General features: G+C 45.1%; 1 protein-coding gene across 4 annotated transcripts in view; it reads left to right on the top strand.

Moving 5' to 3' along the window:
- The window catches only part of DRAXIN (dorsal inhibitory axon guidance protein), an 18,844-nt gene extending 3,333 nt beyond the window's left edge, over window positions 1-15,511 (top strand). For 3 of the 4 annotated variants that reach the window (XM_059866956.1, XM_059866957.1, XM_059866955.1), the window contains exons 2-7: window positions 6,296-6,774; window positions 8,109-8,296; window positions 8,679-8,790; window positions 9,150-9,239; window positions 9,487-9,576; window positions 14,491-15,511. In XM_059866956.1, coding sequence (XP_059722939.1) covers window positions 6,312-6,774; window positions 8,109-8,296; window positions 8,679-8,790; window positions 9,150-9,239; window positions 9,487-9,576; window positions 14,491-14,603 — 1,056 coding nt within the window. In that variant the 5' untranslated portion in view covers window positions 6,296-6,311 and the 3' untranslated portion in view covers window positions 14,604-15,511. Of the gene's footprint in view, window positions 1-3,956; window positions 4,062-6,295; window positions 6,775-8,108; window positions 8,297-8,678; window positions 8,791-9,149; window positions 9,240-9,486; window positions 9,577-14,490 lie in introns of those variants that run through there. The other variant, XM_059866958.1, reaches the window with a different exon arrangement.
- The last annotated feature ends 1,641 nt before the right edge of the window (window positions 15,512-17,152 follow it).

Raw genomic sequence — 17,152 nt, forward strand, 5'->3', positions numbered from 1 at the left:
GAAACCTAAAAAGCAGGGCAGCTCTGAAAAGGAACACAAAAGGAATGAAAATTTGTGAGCAGGGAGCTGTTCTGTCATCCCAAGGATGTCTGGAACAACTGCAAAAACAATTGAAATTCTTTACAAATCTAGTGTGCAGGAAATGTTGGAAAGAATAAAATGTTAGTACTTTTGCCCTGGAAAGGAAAAGAGAAGGGCAAATATTACCTGCCTGCTTTGGGAGACCCTACAAAGCTGGGACTGAGCTTTTAGAAATAGGAAAGTCTCTTGGCAGATTGTTTATGAACCTTCCCAGCATTTGCCTCCAGAAACAGAAAAACAGATGGAAAGAGACCCAGCAGGGAAGTCAAATCTCATTTATCTGCACAATGCCATCCTCATGGCTCCAGCCAGCTCTCTGCATGTCAGCCACCATAGAGCCTACCCCATCCATTCTGCCCCAGGCCTTCTCAAGCCCATCCATCACCCCATGGCTCCTTATTTACAGGGAGCCTGGCACACAGAGAGGGTTTATTGTCTGCCATCCCTGCCACACTGGCACATACACACAACACCCATGCAGATGCCCATACATTTTGTGTATTGCTGCAGATTGGGGTTGTCTGGAGTCCAGGAAATCTTTACACATGTCTGCCAAAGTCTGAGCTTGTCAGAGCCAAAAACAAATCTAGCCCAGCACACCTGCTTGGGTCCAGCTTGGTTCAGCCCTTGAGCATAACAAATGCACCAAAGATCTTGACAGTCTCTCAGTTCAAGGGTTTTGTTCCTCTTGGGTGTGACATGAAGAAATGTGAAAGCTAAAGCTAGGACTGTCAGATATCATGTTTTAAGTGAGACACGTGAATGAATGTAGATGATCTAATGTTCCTGTTTTGTCAAATCCAAACCAAATATACTAGGAACATTTTCAGAGTCTATTTCAGAACCAAGGTAACACAACTGTATTTATAGCAGAAAAACATGAGAGAATTTCCATGTACCTGCTCAGTCCATGGCTGCCTTGCAGGATTACGAGCAGAGAGCAGAAAAATAGCAATTATATTAATGAGTCCAGAGAAGACTTCCCACAGGGAAAATGACCCAAGATGCAAACCCCCACCCCCCCTTGATTTCACTTAGGGGATTGTAAACATCCACTAACCCAAATGGATCAGAAATTGTGGCTGGAAAACAGCACTGCAACTCACTTCCCAGCCCTGAGTCCATACTCTGGGCAGCTCTTTGCTGTACATATGTTCATGTGAGAGGCAGATTTGCTACCTCAGGTGCCTTATAATCCTGAGGGTCTAAAAGGCAGTGCAGGAAGAGGGGTGGAGCAATAAGGATGTAGGTCTGGTGTTGTGAAGAACTACAGGGGCAGCTTAACGTGGCAAATACTCCATCTACTTCCCTTGTTAATATATGAATCCTAAGAAGATGATGAATTCTGGGCTTTGTTGTAACATGTGTGTTTTTTTATAGCAATTTAAAGGCATTTTAAATAGAAAGGCAATTCCTTACAAGGCCAGACTTCTTCCTGCCTGGTGTGTGTCTCAGGCAGAATTTCATCCTTTGCAGGCTGCATCAGCAGGGTGAGAACCTTGCTGTCACCTGCATCAATGAGCCCAGGGCTAGCATGGGATTCTTTTTTGGACTGTGGCCCTGCTAGAAAAGAGGGAGAAGTTTATTTTGGTGCTCAGCCATCTGTGTGGCATTCACATTCTCTGAAAAAATCCCTTCACCCAGGATTTTTCTCCTGGGAAACTGAGAAGCCTCAGAGAAAAGGAAAACAATTCTTATCTCACTTGCTGCTCCTGTGTTGTGCTCACATGTGGAATGTGTTTGGAGATTGTTTACCCACAGGTGATTGTTTCATTGGATTCTGGTGTGAGTTGTTTGGATTCTTTGGCCAATCAGGGCCAAGCTGTGTCAGGACTCTGGAAAGAGTCAGGAGTTTTCATTATTATCTTTTTAGCCTTCTAAGTATCCTTTCTGTATTCTTTAGTATAGTACACTTTAGTATTCTTTAATATAAAATAGTATCATCAAATAATAAATCAGCCTTCTGAGAACATGGAGTCAGATTCATCATTCCTGCCTTCATCTGGACATTCCCAGCAAATATAATAAACCTGAGCACTGAGAACTAGGGATACTGTTGTGTTATCTAACTGTCTTTTGTAAGGGTGAATTCGACAGGGTAAGAAAAATGAAGGAGGTATGAAGAGTTTTCTGGAATTAAAGGTAGATCAGGACATGGAGACAAGTGGTTAGGAGAAGGCTGGGACTGCTTTCCCTCTAGCACAGCAGTGTTGCATTAACCCAAAACTTGTCCATGCACTGGTTTGGTTTAGCAAACAGCTCAGACCTCCCCTGACAACAGTGTAGCAGTGTAGGTTGTCAGGCAATGCAGGTAATCTCCATTATTAGTGCAAGACTCCCAGTGACAGTAACACCGTGACGTTAACCTGGCAGTGCAGAGATGAGGCAATCTGTGTTCCTACCTGCATTTTCATCCTGGTTTGTGCCAACAAGACAGCTGGGCTGCTTAAATAAACACCCCCTATGCTTTGAAGCAGACCTTCTGTTTAACTGCCCTGCAGCATTTAGCTGCCTCCCAGCTCCCACTGAAAATCAGAATGTGTCTGTCAGATTCACCATCAAAGGGACACGTCTGTGAGAGTGAGATTGGAGACACCCTTGCATTCTCTTTGCACTTGTTCCCTCCTCTTGGTATTTTGCCTACAGATGAAAAGGTAAGATGCTCTTTATAGCTCTTTGAGTTGTTCTGAGTGATGTCTTAATCCAGCTGGTTCGCTCTGGTTCTTAAAAAAAAGGAAAATCCTAGGAAAAAAGGAAAGACCCCATGGTCTGGGGAAAAAGCAAATGACCCCATGCAGAGCTATGTGTTGCTATTTGTTTTAGTAGTTTGGAAGAAGATCTTAGTTTTTTAAAAAATAGGTTTAGCTGTCAGTCTGGTTTTCCTTTGTTCCAGGTAGCTGCCAATAAAATAGCATTTCTAGTGTTATGCCTTTGCAAGTGAGCTTCCCAGTGCCTCCTAAATCAGTCCTCAAGGAACAGTTTATTGTCTTTTATGGCCACTAGAAAGACCTGCTTTTTGAAAACTGCATGAAAAGAAGGCCCCTGTGCTGCCTGCCTCTTTCAAGGGAATGGCTGAACTGAAAACATGTTCCCAGGCTATGAACAGCAACAGAGAGGAATCTTGGAAAGGCAGGATTGGCTGGTGAGTGCATGAGCAGGGTTTGGAATCTTGGAAAGGCAGGATTGGCTGGTGAGTGCATGAGCAGGGTTTGGAATCTTGGAAAGGCAGGATTGGCTGGTGAGTGCATGAGCAGGGTTTGGGATCTTGGAAAGGCAGGATTGGCTGGTGAGTGCATGAGCAGGGTTTTTCAATTAACAGCATGAAGGCATCTCTCTCTTAACTCCAGGATGCTGGGCTGCTGTGATGGCAAAGTTTTCACTGACTCAAAATTCTCCATATCTGTCTCTCAGGCTGGAAGAAAAGGGCAAAGGAAGAGCCCAAGCTACTCCTAGAATATCTTCTGCCAACTCCACAAAAACTGGAGTCAGAATTGGCCTGAAAGGCTGTTACCTGCTGCCCTTCACAGGTCACAATGGCTGGTGTCATGGTTTGATACTGGCCAAACACCAGGCACCCACAAAAGTTGTTTGCTCACCCTCTTATTCTATAGTTGGGCAGATGAGAGGGAGAAAAAAATTAACAAATTTAATTGAGATTGAGATAAGGACTGGCAGGAAAATACTCTTAAGGGCAAAACAGGTTCAAATTTAAAGGTATAAGGTAAATTCATTATTAACAGAGTCAGAGAAGGATAATGAGAAGTTGAAGAAGCCTTTAAGACAACTTTTTCCCCTCCCCAGCCCTTCCCTCTTTCCCACCAACAGCACAGGGAGACAGGGCAGGGGGTTTGGTCAGTTTGTCACTCAAGGTCTTGTTCTGTTCACAAAGGGAGAGGAGTCTCCTCTGCTCTGCCCTGGGTTCCCTCCCACAGACAACAGCCATCCCAAAACTGCTGTGGTGTGGGTCACTCGTCCACAGGGTGAGTCCTCAGAGGACAGGCTGCTCTGCTTTGGGAGCAGGGCCCTCTCCCTCTCTCTCTCTCTCTCTATCTCTGAAAGCAGGAGCCCTCTCTCTGTTTGGGTCTCCTGCTGGATCACAGCTTCCTCTGCCATCCACCCACTCCACCGTGAGCACTTTTCCCACGGGCTGTGAGTGGATCTCTGCATGCCCTGTGGACTTCAAACAGCACAAGGGCACAGTTTGTTTTACCAAGGTCCTCACCACAGCTTGCAGAGGAATCTCAGTTCCAACGCTTGGAGCACCTGTTAGGAAAATTAATCCACAAACACCAGAGGTTTCTGTCCAAAAAGGAGACAGAGAAGTCCTTTCTGACTTTATTCCAATAAAGGTAGAGGCCATGGGGCATTCCCCTGGGATCTCTCCAAGTTTTGGAGGACACAGCCTCCTTTTTATCCCAATTTCCAGCCACATTTCCCTTCTCTCTTTCCCCATTTCTGAGGTACTTGAGAGGTTCAGACTTCCCAGAATGCCTGATACCAAAGATTCCCCTCTAATGTATAACCCTCCCTTTTCATTTTTAATTCTTATGGAATTTAGGGGTTTTTCTTCCCCATTGTTTCTTTCATCTTTCAATGTCTCATTTCATTTATCAGCAAACCTAAAGTTTATTTGTAAAAGCAAATATCTTTTTCCATTCATCAATCAGTGGAATCCTTATTGTGGAGTATTTCTTTTATTTCTTTTATTCCTTATTATGGAATATTTCTTTTCTCTCTCGGTGCTAGTTTTATCTACCAGCAGACCCACAGCTTGTTTGAAAAGACAAATCCACTGTTCCTCTCACACCTCCTTCCTTTCCCTTTGGCTCTGTCGAACATGGTGGAAGCTTCTAGCAGCTTCTTACAGAAGCTACCCCAGTGGCCTCCTCCCCACTACCAAAAACCAGGCTGTGCCAAATCAACACCCTGGGCAAGCAGAAAATCACCTGGAGGAGGGAGTATGAGCCCTTGTGATTGAGCAGCAAAGTGGTTCTCCTGGTGAACAGATGGGAATCAGGTGCAGCCAAGTGCTGAGGTGCAGAAAGACTGAGATGAGATTGAGTGAAAAGCTGTGGCTGTAACTCTGTGACAGTGTTTCTCTAATGTAGGAACAGGCCTGGTTTTGTGGCAGTCAGTATCCCAGGGAGCTCTGTTTTTAAGCATGTCCTCATGCTGCCCAGAGAGAGAGGGACAGTCTGGAAAAGCTGCACTAGAAATGCTGCAAATTCCTTCCCCCATTTTGTGGGGAAGGAGAGGAGAGAATGACTAAATAACTTATTTAGAGAATGCTCTGACTTGTACAGAGCACCAAGCCACAGTGTCCCAAAGCCATGTCTTGTAACACAAACAAAAGGATGAAAGAAGACCCTCAAAAATATAACACTGAAGCAGAATGAGTGAGAACAGTCTGCAGCCACTGTGCTGGTGGACTCAATGAAACTTGGTCTCGATGTTCTTGGGACTTAAATTACCCTCCCAGTGACAGCCTTGCCTGGTGACCTGTGCAGGATCAAGGAGGGGAAGTGGGACAAGCTAAAGAAACCTCAGTCTGCCTCTGCCCCTTGGTCCTTTAGACCAGCATACCCTGCTCTGCTGACAGCATTTTATTTCCCTGCTATGCCATGGGGTATCAGCACAAAACCTCCAGTGTTTTTTCCTTCTTTGACCAATTTCCACCACCCTGAAGCAGTATGCAAGCACGTGAGGAAGTCTCTTGTCTTGAGCTGCTCAGGGCTGTTACTGGTCCTGTGTGGCCACCATCTGCCTCCAGTTCTGTTCATTTTGACATCTTCATTGCAAGAAAACCAGCTGTGAGGAGGGGCCAGTGCCCCTAGCCCAGGATGCCAGCCTGGCAGCTGGTATTGTGCCAGGCTTAAGAGCTGTGGGCAGGAGCCAGCCCCCCCAGCCCCTCAGATGGTGGGCTGTGAATAGGAGGGTAGGGGGGCTAGTGGGGAATCAAAGGGAAGTGTCCTGCTGATTGATGACCTCATTTGCACATGAAACTGGGACCTCTCAGCCCTGCAGGCCCTGCACATGTGTCTCAGCTGCTGTAACCAGGGCTGGGAGAAGAGGAGATAAGCAAAGAGGGAATAACTTGCTTCCACCTCCGGATACCATAATGGTTTTTATCTAAGTGTCCTAGGACTGAATCTTGATGGCCTTTACAGTTCCTAAGTGTTGGTTGCTTTTTTCCCCCCCTCTTTTTTAATTGCAGGTGAGACAGAGCACCCATGATTATGGAAAATTCTTCCACCTTCTCTTCTTTCCTTTTCCTGTGTGTGCTGGTTCTTTCAGACATCAGTCTTGCAATCTCCCTGAACCCTGGCACAAAGCTCAAAAATGCCCCAGAGAACAACCACCACCTTCAAAATCAAGAGATGTGGCTGCAGCAGCCCAGGACTGGGCGACATCACAGGCAAGGCTTGGCCAAGAAGGAGAGGGTCCACACCATGCCTTCAAGAGGGCAGCTGGCTGGGGAAGAGACCCTCAAGATGGGCAGTGGAGCTTCAGCTGTGGAAGAGCTGGTGGCAGAGGGACAGCCATCAGCCCTGAAACAGAATAAAGATGTGTTCCTGGGGTTTGAATTGTCATATCCTGAGAGGGAAAACCAGTCCCCAGGCTCTGAGAAAGGAAAGAAGCAGAACAGAGAGCATCGTCGGCACAGCCGCAGGGACAGGCCCAAACATCACCAAGGTATTTGAGCTCCAAGGGAAGCTGGGGCTGTTCTGGCACTGGGAATGAGCATCTCTTGTGTGAGGGCAAGAAGTTGCAGCTGTGGTAGAGCCACATGTGTGTGTGGAGGGTGTGGAGTGTGTGCCTGCTCTGGGGAGAAATCCGCCAAACAAAAGAGGCACAAGAAAAAAGGGGAACTGCAGACCCAGAATTTTAGTGCTGGCTGCAATTTTGTGAAAATGACCTAGTTTGTCTTACAGGGGGAGCTTTGAGAGACCCTAAGACTTGAGGGGCTGTTTTAGGGTGGTCTGTTTTGTTTTTATTTTCCTTTGTAGCAAATGGCCCAATTTAGGAACAAGTATGTCCAAGCCATGCTCAATCTCTCCACCAACTTCAAAAAATAATGAGAATTAGAAAAAACACAACCCCCTTATTTTGCTTTGGAGACCAGTTTCTTCTCACCAGAGCTTGTACTCTTCTATGTTTATGCTGAACAACAACAACAACAAAAATTCAGATTTTGCCTATGTGAAATTGCAGTGATAACTTTAAAATGTTGCTTGATTTTGACTGGGACTGCTTTCCTTTGCAGGTCACGTTGTGGGTGGGTGTTGCTGTGGTATGAGCTCAGTGTGGTAAACCTTGGGTTCTGTTAAAGCGAGGCAATTTGTGTCAATCTAGACTATGTGACAAGCTGGGTGTCATGTCCTTGAGTTCCATCCTTCACTCCTCCCTGCCTCAGTAAGAAGAGCTCTGTTGTTTTTTCAGAGGACTGACTAAACAGCTTGTGTTAGCAAGATGAAAGAGTATGCAACAAAGCTGGTTTGAAGCAATATTTGCAGACTACAAACAGGGCTTATTTCTTGAGGTTAACTTAAGGTCTATATTTAAATTAATACTTATGAAGAAGAGGGACATATCTGTGAAGATAATTTCAAGTTAGGTAAGTCCTGACTTGAGCTAAATTGAAATAACTCACTACTAAAATCAAATAAAAATGTATTCACAGGTATTTGCAATAGCTTAATCCTTTGGTTTAAAAATGGTGAAACAGGTACATTTTGTACTTTTGATACCACAAAAAACATGTTTTGCTTCTCAAACAAGAGACAGACATTCAAGGAGGTGTGATTTTGTATGTCTTAAGCATGCAAAAATCAAGCTGCATAAACTCTGGACCTCATTTATCACTGTAATAGCTCATTACTCTGTTATACAGTGGTTTAAAACAGCAGCTCAGGATCATGGCACAATGGTTGGCAACTGGATGAAACATGAATTCCTTTGATTCAAATCTGTCACATGGAGAAAAGGGATGAGAGAGGTAATGCCACTGTACCTGTTGCCCTCTGCAGGGAAGACTCCTGGTGCTGGGCCAAGCTCCCTGTACAAGAAACCCAAAAGCTCTGAAGAACAATTTCAAAATCTTCAGGCAGAGGAAGCTACAAGTCTGACTCCCAGCACACTCCTCATTGCTGCACTGGACACAGCTGTTTCCACAGAAGAGCCTCCTGTTCTTCCAGCCACTTCACCACGGTCACAGGTAAAGAGACAGCTGGGAACTGTTCTGTACCTCCAAGCCTTGCCTCTCCCTCAGCTATCCAACTTCACTGAGTTTCAAGGACCAGAGAGACAGTAGGAGCACTTGACTGAAGTGCCAGCATGTCCTAACACTCCTTGCTCACCTTTTGTTCTCACACAGAAACAGTGGAAACTTCCCTCTTGGCTTCAGCCTCAACAAGGGAAAGTTCTTTGCTTTTGAAAATGAGATGCCAGGAATCCCCAGTGGATAAGACAGGAGTGGAGGAGGGGAGGGGCAATCATAAAGCCTTTTTAATGTAAAAGCAACATGAAAATTTGCAAAGACTTCAATGTCTCTACAGAAGGGTAATTCATTGTCTGTCTGGTGTTTTTGTGGTTTGCAGGCTCGCCTCAGGCAAGATGGGGATGTGATGCCCACCTTGGATATGGCACTCTTTGACTGGACTGATTATGAAGATCTCAAACCAGAAATGTGGCCATCTGCTAAAAAGAAAGGTGCTAAACCTCCCTGTCCTCTGTCCCAACAGTCATCCTGTAAGGCTTGTCTATGGTTAGTATTCAAAGATGTGCTGAAGGACAGGAGATCACAGTAGCGGAGGAAGAGAGAAGCAGCATAATGCTGATTGAGTTTTGTGCAAGGTTACAGACTGTTTCTCATTTTGGATGCATATTTGGAGGACAGAGTAAAAATGCTAAATGGAGAGTGGAGAAATAGGGACGAGACTAGACTATGAAAGTTTAGAGTTCAAACTCTTGAAATTTGAGGCTGTTTTTACCCTGGAAAAATATATTCTCCAAAATGAAAACACTAGCGTGAAATCTTCTATCAGCATTTTTTTTTTTTTTCCCCACAGAAAAACGCCGCAGTAAGAGCCCCAACAGTGGAAATGAAACCACAACAGCTGAAGGAGAGCCATGTGATCACCACCTTGACTGCCTCCCAGGTCAGGATCAGCTTGGCAGAGTCATTTCTCCAAACATGGGGTGTTTGCAATCTAGCCCAGGTTTTAAGATTTCCATGCATTCTGATTTCTGCTAGGGATAGGAGGTGGTATGCAAGGGAAGGGCAGAGGCTCTCTAGGCGTGCTTTGGGACCAGGTGATGTCTGTACAAAGAGACTGTCATGGGTGTCAGTAGCCCTACAGGTAAGGGGATACCTGAGCTGTGCTGACCCCTGGTCCTGTGTTGCAGGCTCTTGCTGTGACTTACGTGAACATCTCTGCAAACCACACAATCGAGGCCTTAACAACAAGTGTTATGATGACTGTATGTGCACTGAAGGTGAGTGCAGCTCTTTGCTCCCTGCCTTGGTTTAAAAGACAGGTGCCTGCCAAGGAAGGTGGGAACCTCCCTTGGAATGGAAAATATGAACCCCTTCCCTCCAAATTATTATAGCTTTGAAATTACAGGGCTTTCTGGCAAAGATATGAGGAAAGGAATAACAGTTCTTTACTATCTATCTATCTATCTATCTATCTATCTATCTATCTATCTATCTATCTATCTAGTTGTTGCAGGCACATGGCCTGCAAGGCTTCCGTGGAGGGCAGCAGCCTAAGATAGGAAATGCTGAGTCATGATGGCTGGACCTAAGAAGCCCCTCTTCTGCCTTCAGACCCTTGCTTATCTCTCTGGAAGACTATAGGTTACTTTCCTTTTGACCCTTACTATTGGACAATTTCTAAAACTCTTGTATCCTATATAAAGAGCTATTTTTGTCCAGCTTGGGAGAAGAGCTGTCCCTGAGACTTTCGCAGAGGCTGCAAATAAATGCATCACTGTGGAAACTCACACAGCCTTCTCCTCTCTCTCCCTGCGTCTGCCTAAGGCACTTAGCATAGCAAGTGAAAGAGCTGAAAACACAAAATGAGCTGATAATCACTAAGAGCCGATCTCACTTAAGAGCTGAGCTTGCTAAGGTAGCCAGCAGCTGGGAACTGCCTGGGAGCCCAGGCAAGCTGTGCTGAACAAGGCTGTGCCATCCGGCCAGCTGGGAATAGCCTGAAACCCAGCCAGAGGTTGCATTATATATCTATATCTATTGATAGATAGATATAGATAGATATAGAGATATATCTCTTTATCTATATCTATCTATAGATAACTTTATATATCTATATAAATTGATCTAGATATAGATAGATACAGATAGATATAGAGATATCGATATCTTTATAGAGATATCTATATCTTTATAGATATCAAGATTTCTCTATATCTTTATATCTATATCTAGATATATCTATTTAGATAGATACATATAGAGATATAGAGAAATATAAAGATATATCTATACATATTGATATATATTTATATCTATATCTATCTATATATAGAGATACATATATATATTTATATCTATATCTAGATATATCTATCTATATATATAGATACATATATACTTTCATCTTTATATCTATATGCATATAAATCTATATGTATAGCAAGACAAACAAGCAGCAAGGATGGCAGCAACACCAACCAAAAGCAGAGCCCCAGTCCCAGTCCCAGTCCCAGTCCCAGTCCCAGTCCCAGCCCAAGTCCCAGCCCAAGTCCCAGCCCAAGTCCCAGTCCCAGTCCCAGTCCCAGTCCCAGTCCCAGTCCCAGTCCCAGTCCCAGCCCAAGTCCCAGCCCAAGTCCCAGCCCAAGTCCCAGCCCCAGTCCCAGCCCCAGTCCCAGCCCCAGCCCCAGTCCCAGCCCCAGTCCCAGCCCCAGTCCCAGTCCCAGTCCCAGTCCCAGTCCCAGTCCCAGTCCCAGTCCCAGCCCCAGCCCCAGTCCCAGCCCCAGCCCCAGTCCCAGTCCCAGTCCCAGTCCCAGTCCCAGTCCCAGCCCCAGCCCCAGCCCCTCAGGCTCCTTCCCCTCGGCGCAGTTCCGCTCACAGCCAGCAGGGGCGCTGCTGGCTCCCGGCCGGGCGGGGCGGGTGCGGTGATTCCCCCGCGCCAGCAGGGGGCGCTGTGGCGGCTCCGGGTCTCCCTCCCGGGGCTGTGGCGGGTGGGCCGGCAGAGACCAAGGGGCTCCCTGCAAACTCCCGGGGGCAGCTGGGCCCGGGGCCCTCTGCATGGCCAGAGGGACTGCAGCAGGAACCTCGGAGCCGCAGGCTGCCACGGCAGGGGCGGGCAGATCCCCGGGTGGCAAATCGATTGTAGCATTAAGCCCCAAGCAGTGGCAGAAGCTGAAGCAGTGTGGGGATCTTGGTGGACCCTGGGTGTTGCCCTGAAGTATAACAAAATGCCCAAAGCAGTAGAAAGAAACTGCAAGAAATGAGGGACGGGGAAAGCTGCTTGGCACAGATCACTGGTGAAAAGGACCCAGATGGGGTCCTGGCACAGCACACACCAGCTCTGGGCTCCTAAGTGGCAGAGGAGCAAGCCAGCAAGCCCTAGTTACAGTGCCAGAGGGGGAAAAAAAATTAAGAGAGGGAAAAAAGAAAAATGAGAAAACCACAAGGCAGCAGAATCTTAGTCAGACCCACTGTACTGCATGGCTGCCAAGCCAATCACCCCCACTGGAAGGGAGTGCAGTCCCTGGTCCTCAACCCTCGCAGGATCCTGGGCTGCCCCTCACCCATCGTGATATTCCTGGAGCTGGGGAGACAGTGACCATGCTGGACATGAAACAAAAGCAAAAGCAAACATGGTTATGGGCTATAAACCATTCCCAAGACACTCCCCTGCTTTGTAGCGTTGACTTGGAATAGTGGTTTGTATGTGAAAGCAGGAGCCAAGCTTTCCTGCTCCTAGCATCTCTCTGCCACTGACTCACAGTGTGACTATTGAGTCTTCTAGGATATCTTGTTTTCTCTCTTGAAAACAAAGATCCTGATGTCTACCAACCCAACAGAAGAAGCCACAATATATTAACATTTCAGTGGTACTTTCAAGTATCATAGACTATGTAAACACTGTTTTGTATGACCTTGTGCCTAATATGACTTTCCCAAGTTAATTTCAACTGAGCTTGTAGCAATTTAGTAGATGTGGAAAGGACTCAGGCTTTTGTTTCTTAAAACTGTTTCTGAAGAATCCACAGCAGTCTTTACTAGGCAGGTGCATTATGAAAGTGTTAAAAGGCACTCTTCTGGTCTAAACATGTTCAGGATCAGCTCCAGGCACTGAGTCTTGCCTGCCAGAAAAAATTCTGTTTGCCAAGTTTTGTGACCTGCATTAGGTACCCAGTGATTTGACCAGGCTGTTTGCCTACTTCTTACCCAGTCCAATGGGCAGCTTTCCTGGAGCTGCAGTGTTAAATTATAGTCTTCACCCTGGGCGTGTTGTGTAACACCACAAGGTCCTAATCAGAGATGACCTTCTGATAGATTAGCCCAGAAACATGTTTCAGCAATCCTTAATGAGGCTGCCCCAGGCCCTGCTTTATCCTTAAGCCAGTCATAAGTTGATAGCAAATGTGCATCCTGTGTAGCATAAAAAAGATCCCCAGAGAGGGAAGATCCAGGTAAAATAGACAAGAGGCTTAGATAGGAGTAGAGCTCTGATCTTGCATGCTCCCCTTTTAGGAGGCCACTTTGCCCTGGGGTGATTGGTAATGAGGGGCACAAACCCAGCTTTTTAAGGTAGCTGGTCTCAATGTAGCCCAGGGACATAATTCCAAAGGACTGCTATGTGACATCATCTGGATCTCTAGTGTACAACCAAGGAAAGTTTTGAGCTGTCATATTACAAAAGCTATAAATCCTCTGCTGCCTGCTCTAGAAGTGAAAAGAGCTGCAGTTTCTAGAATGATCAAATCAGCTCCTGCCAACCCCAATGACAAGATCCTGCACTACTGAAAAGCAGGGTTTTCATGAGAATTATTTACCCTGTTTGGCCCAACTAGCTACACATTCTGGTATAAAAAAGTCAGACAAGAAACACCATAAAATCAACCTCTTGAAGTCAGAAACCAAGTAGTTACCATGACCAGAGGCTCCCATTACCTTCCACTGCCATGGGAGAATATGTACTCATGTTTTTTACAACTAAAATGTCTTTTTTCCCCTTCATACTCACCCATGCTATATTAGCTAGCTTCCTTCAGACCGTGCACATTGAGCATCTAAAACAGAGAAATTAAAGGAGGTGAGCAGCAGGCTTTGGATTGGACCTCCCAGTAATAATACTTCCAAGTCTCTTCCCTTCTCTCTTGAAGCTTCAAAGAAATAAATAGCAAGGGGAGGTCCCTAGTCATTGCTGCTGCACATTAAGTCTGTAGTAATTTCCCAATGGAGAGATTATTTAGACAGTAATGGGAAGTAACAGGAGGAAACCAAGCAGGGCTTCCATAAAATCACTGGAAACAATTGGAATAATTCATTGGTATTTCAAGAATCCAGGGAAAGCTGACTGAACAATGAATCCCAAATCAGAACAGTGAGCCAAACAGAACGGCAGTGCCCAGAGAGCAATAGGCCTTGTCTATGTGAGGCATTTCTCTCCCACCCTCTTTGACACAGCACCAGGATTGTCCCCAGTGCAGCAGTATCTGAGGCAGAGAAATAGTTGGTGCTACTGCTGTAGTGAGCCCTGGTCCCTCCTCACTTCTACACGTTGTGAAAATCCCCAATCACTTCTTTTTAAAATTTTAAAAGTTTAATAGTAATGAAATGGTTATAAAAATAGTAATATAATTAGAATAATAAAAATTTGGACAATTAGGATTAGGATGATATGAGACAATAAAAACAAAGAGTTAGGGAGAGTCTGGGTACCTCTTTCTGGGCAGAATAAGCCCAAAAAAGGACACAGAGGATTAACCCTTAAAACAACAGCCTGTTGCATATTCATACATCTCATACATGATGCATAAATTCCACTCAGAGGATTCTGTCTGGGCAGTGTCAGCTTCTTCCTCTGAATCCTGACGGCATCTCCAGGGCTGAGCAAGGCAGGAAGAAGTTAATTTCTTCTGATAAGGGAGCAATAAATTCTCTTTCTCTGAAAGATTTCGGTGTCCTGTGGCTGCTACCTCAGTACGAGTCCTCTCTTTTAAAAAAGTATCTTACATAGCATAGTTTCCATTTTAACATTATGTTACAACCTAAATTATGTTTAACACACTACTTAAGAAAATTAAATTTAATACGCTACTTAAGAAAATCAACACAGCATAACTTTCTAACATAAGACATATAATATTCATTTCAATATTTGCAAAAAGCCAATCATAAAATCCACATTTTTCACAATGTCTTTTCCATAGGGCTGCGCTGTTACGCCAAATTCCACCGGAACCGAAGAGTGACCCGGAGGAAGGGGCGCTGTGTGGAGCCTGACTCAGCCAATGGAGAGCAGGGATCTTTTATTAATGTTTAGGAGGGTGGGACTCCTGCCTGGATGGTCAGGAGCTGGGGTCAAACTGTTTATACCTAGGAGTGGGAATTAGAGGGAAAAGCTGAGCAAATGATGGAAGCTGCAGGCTCTGAACATGCCAGGTCCCAGCTAGACTGAAACTCATGTTCATTATAAATACTCTGGCATCAGCCTTTTCCATAGCAGGACTGCACTCCCTGTCCCTTCCTTCAGCACATTCCTGCCACTGAATTGAGTCCCCCTCTCCTAGTTAGCAAGCAATGATCATGACTCCCATTCTGATGGTCCTGGCAGGAAAAGGCTCTGCAGTTTCATCTTCTCTCAAGAGAGGAAAGATGTGGAAATCCTTCAGGGCCAAGGGGATATGAGCTGTAACTTTACCCCTTAATGATTGCTTGAGAATAAAGGTAGACAGATCCTCTTTAAGGACTGGAAGTTCCTAGAGGAGAGGAAATTTGTAGCATCCAGGTGGAATCAAAGATGGGAAATGGATCAGCTGCCTGCCTAGGTGAGAGAGGACCCTCTGGCAGACCTCTTGCTCTCTCCCTTTCTCACTGCTCCAGACATACATTTTTTAGCTGTTACACACTACCACTGCATCTTGGGACCTGTCATCTTTGGGACCATCCAATCCCACTCCATCATTCCTTCATTTCAGAGGACCACCTGGTTTCTGCAAGGATGTGGCAAGACATCCCAGCTTGTAGGTCTCACTCATTTATCTATCCTGCCAGGTCTGTTATTTTTAATTATTATTTTTAGGAGCTTTCTGGGGAAGTGATAGTTTTCCTAGTGAGCCAAAAATAAAGTTTTTGGTAACAGGAGATAGGGACAGGCTGTTCCGTTGTAGTAAAACCTGTGACATGTTGCATGTGTGTTTCCGTGATATGTAAATAAAGATATAATGGATATCCTTTGTGCAACTCTTCTGCTTTTGGACTGTACCCAAGGATGTGGAGGAGCCAGAAAAGCCTATAAGGAAGTTGGTCAGCAGGTAACACTGGTAATCACTTGAGGTTATCACACAGAACAATTGTGCCACCGGTAGAAAAATTTCTCTGCCCAAGGTTGCCTGTATTCTCACTCAAATTGAAGATAACTGTTTCTACCTAATGTAGCCAGCCAGATGTTTTAAACTTCTTTATATTAACACTTAATTACTGGCTTCAGTGATATATTGGAGCAACAAAGGCTATGTGTGTTAACCTGGAGTAGTGGTAGCTGGTGAAGATGTTCTTTGCTACTGCTAACACCCCAATACCCTGACTTCTGCAGGGAGACAGCTATGATGCTTTTTATATCCAAGAGCCTGGAGATGCATAGCACTTTCTTTAGGAACAGAAATATTAATCATGGTGCTGTGGGCAGAATCCTCTTTACACAGCTTCCCTAAACCCCCTATGTTCCATTTAGTTCGTCAAAACTCCAATTTGCAATCTTGTTTATGCTAGGGTGCCACTTTGCATTGTGCATTCACTCAAAGACTGTGAGCGTTACACTTTACATCTCTAATTTGAGTGCCCACTCATGGCCACAGAGAAATGCTGTGAATGTCACAATGTCACTTCTGACCTGTGCACACCTGCTAAAGGAGGAGTTTGTATGGGAGCACTTCGGCAAACCTACCACAGAGCTGGATGTAGCTGTTTAGATTTCTGTTTACAGCATGACAGTCTTAGCACGAAAGGCAGAAGTAAAGAAAGGTGGTTTGCCTTCAGCTCCATGCCACAGCAGCAAGGCTTCAGTTTATTAACCCAGGGAGTGCAATGTAGCCCCTCCTTCAGCCCAGATGTGAATAGTGGGTGGTGCTGCCAGAGCCATTGTCAGTGGAAGCATAAAGGGAAAAAAGGCTCCTAATTGATCACATTCAATTGCAGAGCTCTCAGCCTCTGGTCTGTGTGACACTGATGAGAACCACATGCACAGGCACTATCAAAACCAGGTTTGATATCACACTGCTTTTTAGTGTAGGAGCCAAAGTCTGGGGGGAACAGTGCAACTGAAAGTGAGAAGGAAATTTTGCAGGGGTCTTTATCCTTGGTGATGCAGGTATTCCTTGCCTCTTACACTACAAATGGGATCCTTGTAGGATCATGGACAGTGTTTTAGGCAAGACTGTTGCATATCATGAAATACAAGCAAGTCTGAATTTTTTCTGAGCTTTTAGACTCTAAAAGGAGACTTACTCCTTCAGTTCTTGCTTTTTCAGCCTTCAGTCTGCTATTAACTCTGAATATAAATAAAACATTATTCTTATTGGTGAGATTAGTTAAGGTCAGTGAAAATTCCATTAACTATTACCAGTCAAGTTTACTGATAAAATTTACAGATTACTGGATTGATTGCTCACATTGGAGTTTCGGAAAGAGAGCCTGTGACCAAGTGTCATTCCTGCTGAGTCAAGCTGTGGTGTCACAGAGGTGGAGCAGGAAGGGTGAGCAGTGGTACAGGCACATGCTGCATAGCCACAGCAATGTGAAAATAATCAGTCTGAAATATGGGTCAGCCAGATCAACTACTGACTTCACAATTGCAGTGCAAAGGAAAGCTGT

The sequence above is a fragment of the Haemorhous mexicanus genome, chromosome 23 (genome assembly GCF_027477595.1).
Source record: "Haemorhous mexicanus isolate bHaeMex1 chromosome 23, bHaeMex1.pri, whole genome shotgun sequence".
Lineage (NCBI taxonomy): Eukaryota > Metazoa > Chordata > Aves > Passeriformes > Fringillidae > Haemorhous > Haemorhous mexicanus.